Raw genomic sequence first — 12,010 nt, forward strand, 5'->3', positions numbered from 1 at the left:
GTTGGTGTATCAGAATTCATTACACCAGTAAAGCAAAAAAGCTTAAAACCTTTAGAGTATTTGCAGAAATGTGCTTGAGACTTAGAAACTGCGTGCTATGAACAGTTTCTTTTGGGAATTTCTTTTTAAAATCGTGCTGAAACAGGTGTGCACACGTGGAGGGCGCTTGGCTGAAAGGCATTCACCTCATGTGCCTTATTAATAGCCTTAAACCAACATTCCTACAGCAGAACCGTGACCATTTAACTGCTTCCTTATTGTGAAAATGTGCCTGACCAACTCAATGTGCAAGGCTGCTCAGTCCATAAACCCTGCAAAGGGTCTCATTGCAATGGAGAAAGAAGAGTAGACAAAGAACTGGGTTAATATCTCTAAAATTATCAGAAATAGTGGAAAACTAGCAGTGGAAAAATAACATTTTCCTCACCATATGTTAAATGCATTTGTGTGCTGAGCTGTTGGAAATCCTAAGTGAGCCTGGGAGTGAACATCTGGCTGGGGCATTTCTCTGCAGTCTGGTTTCTTCCAGGTGAGAGAGGATTCATCAGCTAGAGGTAACAGGGAGGAGAACCACTTTGAATATTTACATTCCTATTCAGGGTGGTCTGTCTTTGTAAGTAGAATTTTGGGATACACCCCCTCTGCAGCCCCTGTTTAAAGAAATGATGACAAGATGGTAGCAGGTGCTCCTGGTGCTCTGCTGAGAAAGGTGCATGAGGAGCAGTGTTAGCCCAAGCTCTCCTCTGGCACCCACGGGACTGTTCAGTCATTGAGAAGCTTTTTGATGGTAGGTATTGATTATCAGAAGCTTTCTCTCTCCCTAATCTGTCCAAGTTGATTAGTTGCATGCCCTTTGGCTTCTCCTACTTGATTTTTGGGTTATTTGATCTTAGAGTTGTGCAAAAGGTGTATTTTCATGCTGAGAAATTATTACAATTCTTGGTGGCTGAGAGTTTGCCTGTTTCCAGGTCAATTTCTGTTATGAGAATTTGTAGTCATTTACAGTAGCAGAGCAGTTCCATCCATTTCATCTACCTGTTTAGTTCATGATAAACACTACACTGTTGCTGATGACAGCATTGTATAAACAGCATGCAATGAAGAAAGATTACTAATGCTAGAACAGCCTTTTCTGGGGGCTGAATACTTGCCAATTTGTCCCTGCCACCTGAATCAGAAGCAGATGTACAGACTGAAGGCAGGGAGAAAACTCTGTCATGAGCAGTGAAAGGCATGGCAGTGCCCTGCAATATGTGACAGAGTCACTGTCCAGGTTTCCTCACATGACAAAAGTCTCTGGTTTTAATTGCACCCATGAATAGCTTTAATGCCAGAATCTTCAGCATTTAGCTCTGAAGCATATATAGTGGCTTAGGAGTCTTTTTTTTTTCCCCCTAAGTGCCGTGGTTTTAATACCATTCCATCACCCCACACATTTCCCTTCTTTGTGTTTTCATTATGCAACAGGAATTCTCTTAAAAATCTGGATCTGCCACCAGCTCTAGCAGGTGTTTGGCTTCTGAGTGCCAGAGTTTTTTTCTTCACACAGCTTATGGATGAGAATTTCACTGCCCTCAGGCACAATTTCAACTGAAGTATATGAAAAGCATGTTACTGTGTCAGTTCAAATTATATCACTATTAAAGAAAAAACTCAAAAGGAAATTAAATATAAATAATCATACTAACATAACATAACATTAATAACATTAAGGTTATAATTTAAATTAAAAAGAATTGGGAAAATCTGAGTCAGAAGTCCCAGACTCTCCTGAGAGTGGCCATTGTAAATGAGGATATTGACAACTTTGAGTCACACACTATGTCTTGATGAATAGTACAATAATGCTGGAATATATAAGAATTAAGTGTATTTTTTAGTTCTGTATAATATACTGTGTGGGAGCTAAGTGTTGTGTGAAGTCTTGCATTCCCTCATCCTTATCTTGTTTATCTGATGGTGGCAAACACTCTTTTGCTGTGCCCCACAGTGTCCTAGGTCTCATTTTGCTCACAAATTGCTACCACTTGTTTTATCTTCCTTGGGATGTTGAGGCCTGCATGAAAAAAAAGTTGGTCATATGTAGTGGAAGGTATTTTTCCTTAAATCCTGAATCCTGCTGTCACACCACTGTGGGCATGTGTCTGTGGCCAGGTGAAAACAAAGAGGCATTTCACAAGGTCTGTGCAGAATTGTTAACAAAATGGTGCCGTGAAGTTTCACCTGAATTTTTGCTTTATGTTATTTTTTAGGAGAGTTTTTGTTAAACTGCAACTTTTAGTTACCTGGGAGCATTCACACCTTATATTTTAACATTTCGTTAGCATTATTAGAGTAGTTATCCAGTCTGGGTACTGGGAGAGGCAATGAGGAGGAAGTAATTTATTAGAAAAGGGTGATCTTGGTCTTGCAAGCCAATTGGGTGCTCTTTATCTCTCTAGGAAAGGATTAGCCTCCTACAGCTTCTTGTTCTTCTTATGAGGCCTCTATTCATCCGTATTTTGTGGTGTTACTGAGTAATCCTGAGGTCAGTGTTAGTGCATAAGGGGTCTTGGCCCTTCATGATGGAGGCTTCTTCCACCCATTAAAGGAATGACCCTGTGTCTTTTCTAATTTCATTTTGTTCTTTCCTTTGCTCCTTAAGCAATGTGAATCTTCATTCAGTGCATGTGTTGATTTGTTGAGCTTTATGATCCAGCTGCCTCTGACAGCAATCCTACATAGCCTTAAACTATTCTTCTTCCTTGCCTTTTATAAAGAAATCTGCAGTTCCTCAAGGATTATGCTTCCAGTCTCCTCCAGTTTGTAACTGGATCTGTAACTGGGATCGCAGACAAGCAGGGTTGTGAGTTTCCTACGAAGGAGTGCAGTTGTCAGCATCTCGTCAGTTTAACAACAAAATAAATCCTTCACACGTGGTGTTCATGATAAAGGACACTAACAAAATGTCCTGGATTTGGCTGCATGGAGTTAATTTTCCACCTGGTAGCTGGTGTAGTGCTGTATTATGGATTTAGGGTGAGAATAATGGTGTTTTGGTTGTTGCTGAGCAGTGCTTTCACTAAGCTGAGGATTTCCCATCTTACACTGTCCTTCCAGCCAGGAGGCTGCACAAGAGATTGGGAGGGGGCACAGCCAGGACAGGTGAGTCCAAGTGGCCACTGGGATATCCCATGCTGGGTGGGAACAAACTAAACAATAAAACTGTGGAAAATTGGCCAGGGGTGGTAGGCTGATGCTCAGGGACTGGCTGGGCATCAGTCAGCAGTTGCACTGGGCATCTCTTGTTTTTGTACACTTTTTAATCATCATTATTATTGGTTTTGGTTTTTGTTGGTTTTTGGGTGGGTTTTTTTTTTTTTTTTCTGTTAAACTGTCTTTATCTCAGGCCAGGAGTTTTGCCTTTTTCCTGATTCTTTCCCCCATCCTGCTGTGAGGGGTGAGTGTCTGTGTGGTGTTTAGCTGCCTGTCAGGTTAAACTGCAACGTGAAGCTTTAAAATAATATTAGAGATTATCCCACCTTCTTTGCTAAGAATGCTCATAGTACTTTTGTAATGTATTTTTTCTGTGGGGATCATGAGAACCCTTAGAAACGGTCAGTGAATAAAAGGTCGAGTTTCATGAGAGTATGCGCCAATAATACTGAAAGGACTTTCTTTATGACAAGAATTTTACCAATTTTTAGGTTACTAAATAAGGAATAAAAAGAAGTTTTTGTCTGGAATAATGGAACATATGGTGAAAGAGGTGATAAAAAATATCTTTTTAGGCTTCAGTCACTTATGTCTGTCTTGCAAGATTTTTAAAAGGGGTTTAAGTGAAATACTTTTTTCTGTCTCATTTCCATATATTCCTTCCTTTTACTGTTTCATCACAGACAAGAGTTTTTAAAGGGGATTCTATCTTAAACAAAAAAGGCTGAAAACATCCCCCAACCATTTCCATGCCCTCGAAGCACAAGCTCTGGGGAACATGCAAGTGGAATCTTCACTCACCAGTGTAGATTGTTTTATCTAGATGCTACAAAATTGCTTTTCTCTTGGATCTAAACATACCTGTGCCCCTTCCCTACTCCCCAAGGCTAAGCTAAAGACTTGGGGAAATAATTGGGTATTGCATATTTTGAAAGCAGGATCTGATCCACAGTCACTAACTTTCTGACAATAATTGGAAGTGAACTGCTTTGAGGTTATCTTCTCTGGGTGCTGAATTTTCCCCCTTGGCTCTAATTTATACAAAACTAGAGAGACCTGAGCAAACAGTGCTGCTCACAGACCTACAAATGTTGTATTGCAAGGGATGCTGTCCTGCTACAGCTGGATTTGGGCCCTGGTTCTGTGAGAGGGTCCCTGGGAACTTGGCCACTGATATCACTGGGAGCAGCTTCAGTCTGCTGGTGCTGCTCTTTTTAGAGCAAATTTTAGGCACATCCAATCAATTCTTTGGAAAGAAGGCAGAGTCTGCCTAACATAGAGTTTAGAAGAAGCTTCACTGGAAGTAGGAAAATTTCAGGGTTCATTTCTTTCTGAAAGAAATATGAAGCAAAGTCGATATTTAAGCTGGGTTTTGAAAGTAAATGAAGTTTTGGCTAAATACTGCTGCAGCCTTTCAGTGAAATGTTTAATCTTTTAGCCAGACAATAACAAGAGAAAACATAAGTAATTGTTGATAAATATCCAAAAGCTTAATCACTAGTATAAATTTTAGAGGGTGCAGAAAAAGATTTTGAAATGTGTTGATCTCAGTCTGCAGCCCAAGCTATGCCAAAGAAAATGTATTTACATTTAATCAAGAAAAATGGTGGTAAAATGTCCTTTTGAAAAGACTGAAAGACGGGATCTTAATTAAAAAACTAAATGCTCTCCATTGTTCTTCCTGTTTCAGTGCTGGCTTGAAGTTGTACAAACTGAGAGCCTGAAGAGAGGTTTAGGCTGAGCATTTTTGCTCTGGTGACGTGATCTCAAACACATTCCAGTCACTGGAACGGCTGCGAGTGCTCGAACGGGCGCGGGATGGTTTGAGCAGCAGAGGTGATGTAGGCACTTGCTTTCTTGCAGCTGTGAATATGATTGTAGTTACAGCTTAGGTTCAGTTTCCCGTGTTAGACATTTCAAACAATAGCTGAACTATCAATTTCGAAGTTGCTTGCTGGCAGTGTTTTACTGTGTTGGAAAAATGGTGGCTTATCCAAAATATTTAAGAATTGTCTTTTGCTTATCTTTATATGTATCTTCAACTCAGAGGCACATTTTTTCCAAGCTTGTTTTATTTCTTCATGTTTAAGCAGGCCCAGGATGAGAGATGAGAGGAAAAAATCATTAGATCTGGGCTTAAATCAGACATGTCTTAAGTCTGCTTTTAACCAATACAAAATAAACATGGAAGAACAATCCCTGAGTCTCCCACTCTAGTTCAGTCCCCAGCAGAGCTTTTGACTCAGTGTTTCAGATTGTCTCAGTTGTGACTTCCCTGATGAAATCTGACAGCCAAATTTCCTTTCAGGATTCTTCTATGAAGAAGTGCTTGACTTCAGTTCAGCCAAGTCCTCTTTCATTTTTCCAGGAGAAATGACATTTATACTTTAATTCTGATTTGAAATGCTGGCCTCTTAGTTTAATATTAATAATTAAATAATTGGCCTGGTCTGCAGAAATGCTGAGCTGCTGGCAGCTTCTGTGGAAACTCAGTTCCCTTGCAGGGTCTTTAAATGTTTCAGAGTGTCTAGCATTAGGAAGCTGTTGCTGTAGATCTTGGCCATGACAAAAGCTAATCTGACTCTTACTAGATATGTATTCATCAGGATTGCTCGCTCTGGAGATAGCTGAGGTTCTGAACTGTTAGTGTGACATTGTTTATCTGGAAATACACTTTTTCATGTTGTGGTGAAGCTGGAGTGCTGTGCTCTATCTAACATTTTTGTATTGGAGTCCTTGAAAATCCATTAAACTAAACTGCTACTTAGCTGGTATATTACTTCCCTGGGGCGTAAATCAAATTCTGCAGCAGCTCAGGAGACACATATTTAACTTGAATTAAATGGGAATACACACATTTTGGTATATGATTGGACTTGCTGTGCATATTAATCTGACAAACATGTATTTACAAGTCATTAAGAATGCAGATAGTTTTTCTCATTTTGCTTTTCTCGTCTTTTTTTTCCCCTAAAACAATGATTTTGGAAATAAATGCTGCCCATTTTCCACTTCCAACAAGAACTAATAAAAGAGCCACAAAACTATGGAAAGCAAACTGCCTTCACTGTATTTCTCTTTTCTTTACAGAATTTACTTTGGGCAGGGTAGTGCACTTGTGCATAACTGTAAAGCTTTTGTTGATTTGACCTTTTATCTTTTGTCTGTGTTTCTTTTAAAAAGTAAGATACTGAGCCAGTTTCAGGAAGAACGTGGTATTTGTAATTTTCAGCATTTGAAATAAATAATTTTGAAGCTTTCCTCTGCATTACTTCACTTTGCTCTCATTATGCTCCCAATTTCAGGAAGGACACAGGCTTAATTAGGGAATGACTGATTTAAGTGTAGGTAATGTTTATATGTACTAAGTGTACATAACAGGAAGAGCTCTTACTTTTCTCTGTATGTTGTTCTTGGTGCCAAAAAAGTCTAAAATTAAAAATTCCTCTCTACCTGAAATATTAATGTTTTATTTCTAATTATGTTCAAGTAATTTCTTTGAGCTATTGCACCTCTATTTTCTCATTTTCTTGACCTTCACAGCTCAGATTTAATATAAAGTTCCCTTTCTAAAGCTGCTGCTGTCTACATGTAAACATGGAACAACTCCTTTCAAGTCTCCCCGTGGCTGTGATTAAGTAGAATAGTAGCATGCTATTATGAGGTTTGGTTGAGCTTTGTCTTGGCCTTAATATCAAATTATCTCCAAGAACTGTAGACTAAACTAGATCTTTTAATTTATCTGAGATTACAATAGCAGTTTAAATCCTTGGACAAAATTGTTACTCTCTAACTTGAAAGGAATGACCAATGATTAATATTTATAATTTTTAGTAACGGAAAACTCTACAGCTTAGTGATTTGATGATTTTAAGCAAGCTGGATGAAAATAGCTAACATGAATCCTGGGTCTTAAGGAAATAAAGAGCAGTTAAAGAGCAGCACTTTGCATTGTGTAGTGGTTTCAGAATGTGCCAGAGGGATTAATTTTGGGTGAAACGAACCAGAAGTTGTGCCCAGCAGAACCTTCTGCTCAGGGACTGGGAGAGGCTCAGCTGTGTGTGGGAGCTCAGTCCTCCCCAGCCTTGCTGCTTGCTAATGGCAGCATTGGCTGGGAAGCACTCAGTGACCATTCCTCTGACTCTCAATAGTGAAATAAAATCCTCAAATCCTCAACTCCAGCAGCTTCTAGTCAGTGTTCTACGGAGCAATGAAACTGTGGAGCAGCAGAGGCAACGTGCAGCTCTTGGTGGAAGGAGATCTAAAAACCAGAGCTTGGATACAGGCAGCTCTTTGTGTCTTGTGCAATTGAAAGTGGAAGAGTAATTTGGTCTTTCAGCGCTCAGGTGGGGAGTGCTGAGTGAGGAAGCAATCACAGCCTGACATCAAAGGTGTGCTCCAGCATAATAAAGGCCTGAATAAACCCAGTGCCTTTCACACTTCCCCCTTCTGCTGATCAGGACAGTTTCCTTGATCACATAGCAGGAAAGATGTAGCATGGAAGGCCTTATTTTTTCAGTTTCTGACCAATAAGTTACATGTCCTAATCAACTAGGAAGATTTTCAAACACTGATCTGTTTCCAGTTTTTATATTTATTTTTTTGTCAGTAGGTAATATATACTTCCTTGCTACATGATGTATTAATGTCAGTGAGTTTTATGTAGTGATTAATACTATATCTGCTTTGGCTACGTTGTCACCCTCTACTGTCTTCATATGCTTAAGATCATAAAAGCTGGTTTAAAATGCCTGCCTTAAATCTTAAGTGTACTTGTAACTTGACACATTTAATTTAAAGCTATTGAGATTAAACTGGCCATTAAACAGGCCTAAAACACTAGCATGAAATGTAATTGTTTTCTGAAACTTGCACTTATAGTCTTTACTTTAAAACATGAATTTATATCAGATTAGCTAAGTCATTCAGAGGTGATCTCAAATATACTATAAACCCACAGACTGTTGAAATTTGAATTATGTTTAAGCCAAAGTGCCCATAGAAATATAAAAGCCTCATAAGGAGCATTGGTGGATTCCTCAGTGGGGAATAAAATGGACTAAGTGGAAACATTCTATTTTGTGTTCAGTACAATGTATGAATGAAATTACATTGGGAACATGCAGCTTATTTGGAGGTACCTGCATCTAGGTGGTAAAAACATTTTTCTGCTGCTTTGGTGAGTGGATACAAAAGAGTTCTTTGAACATTTGAAGATTTGACTTTTTAAAAGCTAACTTTTCAGTTTGGGTTGTTTATCAGATGCAAGTTACTGGTTTCAACATCAGTTTGCCATGACAGCTGATAGTGTGTTCTTAGTGGCTTTTTTTGTTTTGTTTTTTATTAATTGCTTGGCTGTATTCTTTCTTACTTGACTTATACCAGACAGGTAGCAGTACCTATTGCTGCAGCTGACAATCAGTTTCCATTGTAACCTCCTGTGTAACCTTATAAAATATCTGCATTTTACACTGAATTTTCCATGCTCGGAAGCCAGATTTTGCTTGCCTGAATCTAGCAAGCATTCCTCTGCTCCTCAAGTGCCTAGCTGCTCATGAGCTTTTCACAAGAAAATGGAATGTGTGTTAGAAACCCCTAGTTTTTCTCATTATGTTTTTCAAATTGCTATTTCAGCTTCAAATATTGGCATGCTTTTTATTCAAAGCATAGTACTGATTAATGTCCAAAGACTTTATATTTTAAATATTTAAACTATGAAGATGAGAAATGAGCATAGTTTACTGCTATGTATCCTCTTGACAAATTTGTTTATGAGAGATTAGGCAACAGTGTGATATATACAATTAGCTAAGAAGTAATTTTGATTCTCTCCTGCTGTAAATTAGGAAAATCTTCCAAAAATATTGTTATTAATCACTAGCACTTAACAGGATTATTTTCCAAAGTATTCTACAGATATAAACTAATCTAATTCACCATTAGGATAGGTCTACTGACCTGTTGTAATTGTTTTACACCTGGCAAAACCAAGGTAGAAATGATAAGTACTTGAAGCCAGGCCACTTGAGGCTTAGAATGCATCTCTCTCATCCACTAGCCCTGTGCTGAAATCCCAGGATGACATCACTGCCATGTTCCCTCACAGAGGATCTGTGGACAGCCCAGTGAAAGCAGGGGAAGGATGCCAGATTATGTCAGCCCCTCTCCTGTCTGGGCTGTGCCTCACATGTCAAGGCTTGCATCAGCTGCAGCCAGCTCAGATTCTGCAGCAAGCAGCACTGCAGACCTCCTCTGGTGGCCTTATGGGGAAACTGTTGTTACCAAATGTGGATTTGTTCTCCATATTTTATTACTTAGTTATGCATAAATAAGGGCAGTTGGCTAAAGTGTAAAAGGGAGATCTCTGCTGCAATAAGCTTTGTAGAAATGTAAGGGTAATATGGTGTGAATATGAATTACTCTTATGTAGGCCTGATGAAAAAATCCTCTTTACAATCTTGTTCAGTCTTGCATGCTGAAATGTGACCTTTACCCTAGTCTAGACATGTCCTTTGCAAGCTATTTCTAATTTATATGAAGACTGCTTGATTTAAACCGAGTATGTTAATCTGATGCTGTCATGACTGATGGGGTTTGCAGTCTGAGATGCTGACAGCTCTCAACAGAGTAAGCCAAAGCCCTGTAAGCTTCTCCAGACCATCCTGCAAATGACATGCCATCTGCTTTTTATGAGATAACTTGTGAGCTTCAGAAGGTGAACTTAGTGCAAGAGAAAAAGTGCAGCAGGTCTTACCTTCCTTTTCCACCACAAACTGCTTCAAATTATGTTGATTGCTTTAGGAATCTCTGGTTAGCTGGCACCTATATTTGTTACAGGTCTAGCCAAGAGTCTAGAAACTGGGTGATGGCAGCTGCCAGCTTTCATGTGAGATTGCTGTGTAAATGTCAAAATATACTGTTTAATTACACCCCTATTTATTAAGTTTATTCATTGGTAAATGTCCAGCAGTAACTTGCACATTTCAGGCCTTTTTTTCTTCCCTGAAAGGTTTCAACCTCGCCTTGTCCTCACTACACAGCTGGACTCAATATTCTGCATTCAAACGATGATTACTTATTTTCTCTTGTATACAAACCAGTTGGCTTCTCAGGGCTGTGTTAAATGCAGGAGGAATAAGGGCAGGAAAGTCTGTGCAGAACATTTGCTCATATCTGGGTTGCTCGAGACCTCCAGTGCAGGGAGATGCTGCTGGCCCAGCACGGGCTGGGTGTGTTGAGCAGCCTCAGATGTGCTGTGATGGCTCACCAGGCACAGATCCTCCAAGCAAAAGCGGTTTCTCTGATCAGACAGGTGTCAGACAGCCCAGCTGGAGGTGCCAGCTATGATTCTCACAGAATTAACTCCTCTGTAGCTTGAAATGAGCCCCTTTTTCTTTCCCAGCCTGTTCTTCCCCAGTTGTGAATAGCATCCTGAACTAATATGGAGCACTGCCTGTGTTCACTCCAGTCATTTCCCACTCCCTATTTCTTCTTTGCAGTAATATCTTCCTGAAGATAGGAAAGTAATTCACAGTGTCATAGCTTCCTATTGGACTAGATGAGCCCTCAAGATATTTTCTAAGCTGAGTTACTCTATGATTCTGTCTTTGTTTCTTCCTGTAAAAATAAAATATGTTGCATTTAACCGAAAGCCTGTGGCCTGCAGTAACCACTTCTCCAGTGAAGTGTATGAGGACAAAGAAAGTGTAACATTGCTTTTTGAATGTCTTTGAGCAGTGATGTTTGATAAGCCATAGATGATCTCCTTTGGTTTAGTATATTATTCTGCAACTGAGGCATCTTGTTTTGGATTAAACCTCTGTTTTTATTTAGCATGTCTCCATCACAGCAAAATATTCACCCAGAAATACCATGCCTTAAAACACAACACCTTTTTTTTTCCTCCTGCAGAAGTCCCTGTCTAGATTTTGTAATTATATGCACAGTTTAAAAAAAATGACTTGTGTTTGTAGTAGGTGTAACGTGACCTCTCTGATTTCTCTACAGACAAGAGCAGAGCAGTCCCAAGGTGCATACTTCCTGCCTGAGTTTGCACTGTCTCCACAGGGGAGTTTTCTTGAGGACACCACGGGGGAGCAGTTCCTCACTTACCGCTATGATGACCAGGTCAGTGTGCCATGTGTGACAATTATGGAGATTGATTGGTTCATGTAACTCTGATATCAAAGATTACCGTGGAACAGATTAAGATTGAGAGCGTGTTTTATCTTTTGAAGGCACATCAAATTTATCACAAGCTGAATGATAACACACTATACAAAATCCAGATTAAGGCCCTTAGTTGCGTAAATAATAAGTGAAACCACTTTTGGAAAATATTAATAGGATGTAATGGAGATAAAAGCAGCAATATTTTAGTGATGTGTTGATAGATGCTCATAGTTATATCCTGCAGAATGTGTAGAATTAGAAGTGATTGTCCTTTCTGTGAATTGTTTGACTCAATTTATTTTCTTTAATGGAAAAATAAGTGTTAGGCAGATTTTGTGTTTTCCAGCTTGTGAAAAGTCAGAATATTGTATTAGTTCATGAAGTTTTTGTAAGGGAAGGTTGGGCCAATTATAAAGAAACAAATGGGAATAATGCATGGAACAGTGTTTAGAAAGAAACAAATTATTTTTTTTTAGGGTTAAAAATTTTTAATGCTTTCTCCAGACTCATAGAAACATTATGTTAAACATGGAATATAGATATAAATGTAAAGAAAGCAACATGAAAGAAATGCTGTTAATCTTGGCAAAAGATCTGAAGTAAACCTAGGAAATGTGTGGCGTGCTGTGGAAATTTACTCATA

The 12,010-nt window shown here is 39.1% G+C and overlaps 1 protein-coding gene across 1 annotated transcript in view; it reads left to right on the forward strand.

Annotated features, from left to right (window-relative positions):
* ADAMTSL3 (ADAMTS like 3) overlaps positions 1-12,010 on the forward strand; it is a 168,690-nt gene that overhangs the window by 16,726 nt on the left and 139,954 nt on the right. The window contains exon 2 of the mRNA XM_066558695.1: positions 11,203-11,322. Coding sequence (XP_066414792.1) covers positions 11,203-11,322 — 120 coding nt within the window. The remainder of the gene's footprint in view (positions 1-11,202; positions 11,323-12,010) is intronic.

The sequence above is a fragment of the Molothrus aeneus genome, chromosome 13, assembly GCF_037042795.1.
Source record: "Molothrus aeneus isolate 106 chromosome 13, BPBGC_Maene_1.0, whole genome shotgun sequence".
Lineage (NCBI taxonomy): Eukaryota > Metazoa > Chordata > Aves > Passeriformes > Icteridae > Molothrus > Molothrus aeneus.